Here is a 7329-nt window from a genome sequence, read left to right as displayed (position 1 = left end):
AGGGGTTGTTGCACGGGAGGAGGGCTACAAAACCGTACCAAGCTTGCCCGGATTGGTGGCCGGAGGAGGAAGTTCCGACGAAGTGAAGGTTTGGACAGTCGGACCTTACGGGTGGCACCGCTCACTCACGGCGGAGCTAGGGCTCCTCTCACCGGTCCAGGGAGGTTGCTGGGTTGAAGACCGATCGATTGGGACCGGTGCGGCGGCGGTTGGTGGCCGGACGGCGGCGGGAGGGCAGCCGGAAAACCGGGCAGCGGGAAGAGAGAGCTCGGGGAGAGGAAAAGAAAAGAGGGAAGAAGAGAAAGGAAGGAAAAAGAAAATGGGTTGGGCCTCCACCGGTCCAACCTATATCAACCCAAATTCCAAAAATAAAAACACCCCGAAAAATAATACCCGAATAAAAATTACCTTTTACTAGCTAAAATTTACCATTTTTACCGTCGTCGTATTTTCCTCATACGAATTATCCTCCGCTCATAATCGTCCCCGAAACCCCTTTAGGGACCAATTAAACTATTTACTCAATGACGGAGACGGTAAAATTCTTATTATAATCAGGCTAGTAAATAAGGTAAAAATATAAGGGTCGGGATGTGACAGGTTCTGCCTCTATCCACTTCGTGTTATAGTCCACAATGACAATTGCAAATTTGAGTTGTCCCGGGGCTGTGGGTAACCGTCCCACGAAGTCGAGTCTCCACTAGCTGAAAGGGACTAGGGAAATGATGACAGATAGTGGGACTGGAGGATGGTGGGCAAAATTTGCAAATTTGTGGCATTGAAGGCATGCTTGGACAACTGCCTTTGCATCTTGCTCTAATGTTGGCCAATAGTATCCAGCTCTTAGTGCTTTGAACATGAGGTTCCGAGCTCTCGCATGGTTTCCACAAACACCACTGTGGAGCGATTTCAACACCTTGTGCCCTTCTTCTGTAGGTAAGCACCTCAAAAAGGGACATGACTGACCACGGCGGTACAGCTTCCCGCCTTTAAGCAGGTAGAGTGAAGCTTTGTGGTGTTAAGCAGGTAGAGTGAAGCTTTGTGGCGTAATCATTGTGCCTCTTGTTTGTCTTGGGGCAAGGTACCATTAAAAAGGAAGGCCACATATGGGTCCATCCACGAGGGTTGGCTAGGCGTTTCGAGGGCAAAGATTTTTGAATAAGCCTTTGAGATACTAGGTTTGTCCAAGATTTCTATGTGCACATCTAGTGGCGTGAACTCGGGAGGGGCTGTGGCGAGTCTCGCAAGAGCATCTGCCTTGGAGTTCTTGGCCTTTGGGATGGATTTGTGTGAGTTTGTAAGATGTGAAGTGTTGCAGGAGGGCGCCAGTTAGACTTTTGTAGGATCCCAGGTTATTCTGCTTGGCTTTGAAGTCTCCTGCCACTTGATTGACCACAAGCTAAGAATCACTGAATATGTGGATGTGCAGGGCGCCGAGTTCTCGACAGAGCTGAATGCCGGGTATGAGAGCCTCGTATTCAGCTATGTTGTTGGATGCTTTGAATTCAAACCGGAGAGCATATTCATACGAATTCCTCTCTGGGTCTGTGATTATTATCCCTGCTCCACTGAGCCTGTTGTTGGATGAGCCATCAACATGGAGTTCCCAAATGGCGTCCCGGGGGATGGCTTCCGGGTCTGGATTGTCTAGGTTCAGAGGGATGAACTCAGCAATGAAATCTGCAGCGGCTTGCCCTTTTATGGCTGTTCTTGGTTTGAAATGTAGGTCGAATTCCCCCAATTCAATTGCCCATTTTACCAGGCGCCATGAAGTTTCAGGTTTTTGGAGTATTTGCCGCAAAGGGTGATTGGTTAGGACATGGATGGTGTGAGCTTGGAAGTATTGTCTGAGTTTTCTTGCTGCGGTGATGAGGGCTAGAGCTAGTTTCTCAATATCAGGGTAACGGGTCTCGAGATCTGTGAACCCTCTGCCACAGTAATATACAGGGAGCTCATTGTCATGCTCATGGCGTGTGAGAGCAGCGCTGATGGCCGTGGCGGAAAAAGCCAAATACAAGTAAAGTACTTCTCCCGAGATAGGCTTGGAGAAAAGAGGGACTGCTGCAAAGTAGGCTTTGATATTGGTAAAGGCATCGTCATGTTCCGGGCCCCATGCCACATTCTCCTTGTATTGTGTTTTTAGCATTTGAAAGAATGGGTTGCATTTGTCTGTGAGGCGGGAGATGAAACGAGCCAAGGCTACCAAGTGTCCCGTGAGGCATTGGATCTCGTTCCGAGTCTCTGGGACCGTCATGTCAAGTATGGCTTGTACTTTTTCTGGGTTAGCTTCAATGCCTCTTTCACTGACCATGAAACCCAACAACTTTCCTCCACAAACAGCCAAGATACACTTTTGTGGGTTGAGGCGCATCCCGTGAGCTAGGAGCTTAGTGAAGACTTTGTCTAGGTTGGCAATGTGGTCATCATCTGTCTTGCTTTTGACCAGCATGTCATCCACGTAGACTTCCATGACTTCCCCAATTTCCTCTTCAAACATGGCATTGACTAGCCTCTGATAGGTTGCTCCCAAGTTCTTGAGGCCAAAGGGCATGACCTCGTAACAATACATTCCCTTGTCCGTACCAAAAGTGGTGTGTCCTTGATCTGTGGGGTGCATTTTGATTTGGTTATATCCCGAGTAGCCATCCAGAAAGCTGAGCATCTTGAAGCCAGCTGTGGAATCAACCAGCTGGTCAATCCGTGGCAAGGGGAAGCTATCCATGGGGCATGCCTTGTTGAGGTTAGTGTAATCAACACACATTCACCACTTGCCGTTAGGCTTGGGGACCATGACCACATTAGAAACCCATGTTGGGTACGAGACCTTACGTATGAACTTGATTTCTTTTAACCGCTGGACCTCGACCTGGATGGCTCGATACTTCTCCGGGTTAAAGGCACGTTGTTTTTGCTTGATAGGGGGATAGTCTTTGAGGATGTTAAGTTTGTGTGTGATGAAATCAGGTGAGATGCCTGGCATGTCGGCATAGGATCAAGCAAAGACCACTTGCTTATCCTGGAGGAAGGCAATGAGCTTTTGGCGGAGTTCCGGGTTAAGGTTCTTGCCGATGCGGACTTTCCTTTCGGGAGCACTGGGTGACAGGGATACCTACTATGTGTCCTCTGCTGGGTTAGGTCTCGGGGCTTGCTTCTTCTTGCCTTTCCCTTCAGGGTCATCCTTGGGATCGTCAATGGGGTCCGAGGGGCTGAGTGGCAACATCTCATAGGCGCCACGCCCCTGCTGGATGGCGTTGAGGTGACAATGTTCTATGGCGGCTCTATCCCCTTGGATTGTGAGTATGCCTCCCGGGATGGACACCTTCATGAGTAGCATGTGGCCTGCAATGAAGCATTGTAGTCCCTAGAGGATGTCGCGACCCAAGATGAGGTTGTAGGATGAGGGGCAATCAACTATGAGAAAACGTGCCGTGATGGAAGCAAGGCAAGGACTGGTCCCTACTAAAACTGTTAAGCGGTCTAAGCCCAAGGGCTGCACAATCTCTCCCGAGAAGCTTACAAGGGATCATGGTTGTTATATAACTTAGCCCTGTCACGCCGGAGTCCTCTATAGTAATCGGCAAACATCACACTGACAGCAGCTCCTGTGTCCACAAGGGCCCTGTGACACCTGTAGTGATCCACCTGGACATTGATTATGAAGGGTTCGTTGTGATGGCAACTGATCGTACCTTCCCTCTTGTAAAATGATACTTGGTCCCATGCTGATGGGGTGGTGGTGACACCTCTTTGTATTTCAAGAATTTCCAAATGGTTTATACATGGCCTTTTGGTAGAAGGCTGTCGAGGGGGGAATCGAGGGGCTCCGCCATGTAGGGTTAGGATCTGGCCGTGAACCTCGATGGCATTAGCTCCCGTGCAATACTGGTAGAGTTGGTCATTACGAATCAAGTGCTCTATTACATTACAGGGGCCATGACACATCTCAGTGGTGTGGTCGTTTTCATTATTATAAGCACAATATTTATTTCCTGTTGCGCGCCGGGGCTTTTTGGGATACTTGCTCTTAGGTGGCGGGGGAATGAGATCTTTGTGTTTGGCCCATATATCCTCATATGTAATGGTGAGGGTTGTGGACCTCGTAACGAGGTGGCGGGGAGGAGAGACGCTGCTATTGCTGGGGGCTCTGCTCCCGGGACCAATAAGGATGGTCCCGTCCCCGCTGTCCACTGTGGCAACGGTCTGAACCTCGCCCCTGGTTGTTATCACGGGAGCTGTTATGCTACTTGTCTTTGTCTTGCCCTCGGTCATAATGGTCATACTTCTGCTAGGATTGTTGCTTGGGTAGTGGGGCTGGGAGTGCTAATGTGGTGGTGGGATTAGAATGTCCAAATGTGGCGAACTCGGCACGTGCCCAGCGGACAGCAAGGTCCATCAAGGCATCGTATGACCCTGGAGGGTTTTTATTAATCTCCATTAGGAAGCTACCGGGAAGCAAGGCTTGGCTAAAAGCTTGTTCAGCGACTCGGGGCTCCAAGTTGTGACATCGTGCCGTGGCTGATTGCCACCTGGACAGTAACTCATGGAGTCCTTCACCTTCTTTTTGCTTGATGTGGAACAAGGCATCCACACTGCGATAGATGCTGGCATGGAGTATGAAACTGTTGAGGAATCGTTCCGAGAGCTGGTCAAAATTGTCAATGGAGTTGGGAGGCAAGTTGAGGAACCAACTAAGTGCTTCATCTGAAAGGGTTTCTTGGAAGGTGTGACAAGCCATAACATCTGTGTATCGAGTGGAACTGCATAACGAAAGGAATGTTTCAAGGTGAAGGTGAGGGTCCCCGGCGCCCTTATATTTGTCCACTTTGAAAGGCTTGGCCTCGGGTGGCCTCTTTTCCATTTGTTCTTATGGCGTAAAGGGACTTGGGCGATGTCCATACCCCGAGAATAGAGGTCGTTGGCTCCCGCGACTCTCAACACCTTCAATTCGTGAGGCCAACTGAGTGACAGAATTGCTGAGCTGGAGGGGAAGTCGGGTTTGGATGTCGAGAGGTGGGATATCAGTGTTAGCAGAGTTAGGATTAGGGATGGGTGGATCAGATGGCTCAGGCTGGTTGATCAAGGGAATGGATTCGTTATTGATTGTAGATGGTTGAGGGGCTGGGAGTGGAAAGGATGGGTGGGTGAGTGGATGAGTGACATAAATAATCTGGTTGGGGCATCCCGGGATCACGGAACTATTCTGTCCTTGGCTAGGAAAAAGAGATGTTGCATGGTGGCATCCGGGGTGGGAGTGACTCTTGCTGCCCGATCTAGAGTATCATTGTAGTTGTTGCAGTGATCTAGAGTGGCGCGGAGTAGGAATTGTTCCTTTTCCAGTTCGGCGATACGAACCCAGTACGCTTCAGCTTCCGCTTTATCCTTAGTTGCCTGCTCTCGGAACGCGTGGAAGTCTTTTTTCAAAATTTCAAGAGTTGTAGCGGCATCGGGGTGGTTAATGGGGGCCGCGGTAGCTGTAGTTTGATTATGGGATGTGTCTCCAGATTGGAATAGTTCGTTTTCTATCTGGTCCCGGGTTCGTTTAGGTCATCCACAATTTGCACCATCCCTTCAGGTTAAGTGGGAGTTCCACAAGAGGGCCCTCCTTCTAGCGCCAATTGTTTCTACCTCTTCCGAGATCACGGGACGGGAGGTCGAATCCTTTACTCCGGGTCCTGTAACTGCACAGGCAACAATGCGTCAGGAGTCGGGACTGGGGTGGCCCAGTTTTCGACTCTCTGATGCTTAAGTCAGCGTTTGATTGCTACTTGTATAGTACAGGAGTATGAGAGGAATAATAAACTTACCTCTTTTGGGAATTTGTGCCTGTTTTATAGGCTAATACTGGGGGTTCTGTCATTGGTTTTCGATGTGGGACTGCTTTCACAATGTTGTTCAGCCTTTCCCCTTTCAGGGGTGTTTATTGGTTGCCGAGCGAATTTGGCATGTGTTTTGTTGTTATGCCTCTATTCTATGGAGGCTTGTGGAGGCCTTGCCGGTGGTGTTCTGACCGGAATGATCTCCGGCGACCGGGTGATGTTGTCACATTCTCGGTAAGGCCAAGTGTTTTGGCTATGTATTAACAATCAGCAACTCACTTGCCAATTGTTTAGTTGCTTATGAAATGTTGATTTCTACTATTCCAGATAACTAGGCTAAATGCAGAAATATTTTGAGATGTGAGGTTTCATACTCAGGTTTTATACTTGATCTGGACTATATAGTTTGACAGGCAGCCAGTTCATAAAGTAGAGGAAATGACACATAAAGTAGGGTTTCTAATTCATCACCATCCCTTTCAGCAGAGAAAAATGGTGGAGTTGCAGAAGAAATAGAAGGGTTTCATATTCTAAGTCATCAATGGACCTCCTTATTTTATTTTTGTCCACCCTGAATTTATGAAAAACAAAAAAGAACATAATTAACTCACAGAACTCACAGAGAAGTGAGGTGGGGAAAGATGATGAGACATTAGAGCTCCCCCAAGGCCCCAACAAGGAGATGAAAAAACAAAAAAACAAAAAGGCCAAGGTCCCTACTACTGATCTCCTTGTTAACTACTTGTGCAAAATTAAGCTATATATAATATGTTTTAGTGATCTTGTTTCATGGTAGCACTGCATGCATGGTCTGGGAACTTCTGTTGGAGCTGTGAAAACAAAGCTTGATTCTCCTGGACAAGAAGAAGTGCTTTTCTCCTCAACTTGTTATTCTCTTCTATTAGACTCTTGTTCTCCATGTACAACTTCAGGTTCTTGATCTCCATCTCCTTCTCTTTTGCCTCTTTTGTGATTGATCTCCTCCTGTTACATAACAAACCCTGCATATTAGATTAAATACAGAAGAATACACAAAGAGATGGATTGTGAAAGAAGGAAACTAACCTGTTGATTAGGCGGTGAACGCGAAAGCTGTGATGCTTTGATGACCGTCGGAGGTGGAAAGAAGAGTATAGAGGACTGTTTTGGATCATTTCTGAGGAGTTCATACACATTGTTTCCTTCTACAGTTCAGTTGCTGCCTGAACTTTCAGCTTTCAGAGAGGGAGGGAGGGAGTGAGGGAGCTGGAGAGATAGAGAATTGGATGATATATATAGAACTTAAAGAAGAGAAGGCTTTAGAAAATTGTGGGTAGTGAAAAATATTCTTGGCCCTTTAAATAGATGACTTGGGCAGAAACTATGAGTGAAAAGGTGAACCATATATCCAGCATTGTGTGTTTGTATCTGCACTTGAGAGAGACTGAGAGAGAGAGAGAGAGAGAGAGAGAGAGAGAGAGAGAGAGAGAGAGAGAGAGAGAGAGAGAGAGTAGTAGTAGTAGTAGTAGTAGAG

At 47.8% G+C, this 7329-nt stretch overlaps 1 protein-coding gene across 2 annotated transcripts; it reads right to left on the bottom strand.

Moving 5' to 3' along the window:
* Positions 1-6417: 6417 nt before the first annotated feature.
* On the bottom strand, positions 6418-7171 carry LOC101314600. Of its 2 annotated transcripts, none has more exons than XR_185191.1 (2): positions 6882-7129; positions 6418-6817 (listed from the first exon to the last, which is right to left on the bottom strand). XR_185191.1 is itself a non-coding variant. In XM_004306858.1 (2 exons), exons 1-2 carry the CDS (start codon positions 6989-6991, stop codon positions 6590-6592), a joined length of 321 nt encoding a protein of 106 aa, XP_004306906.1. In that variant the 5' UTR covers positions 6992-7171; the 3' UTR covers positions 6418-6589. The 2 variants fall into 2 exon arrangements, 1 of the variants encoding a protein (XP_004306906.1); XM_004306858.1 differs by having other exon boundaries at positions 6418-6800; positions 6882-7171.
* Between the last annotated feature and the right edge of the window lie 158 nt (positions 7172-7329).

The sequence above is a fragment of the Fragaria vesca genome, linkage group LG7 (assembly GCF_000184155.1).
Source record: "Fragaria vesca subsp. vesca linkage group LG7, FraVesHawaii_1.0, whole genome shotgun sequence".
Lineage (NCBI taxonomy): Eukaryota > Viridiplantae > Streptophyta > Magnoliopsida > Rosales > Rosaceae > Fragaria > Fragaria vesca.
The sequence above is the reverse complement of the archived record's forward strand: the minus strand, read 5'-3'. Positions and strand labels throughout refer to the sequence as shown.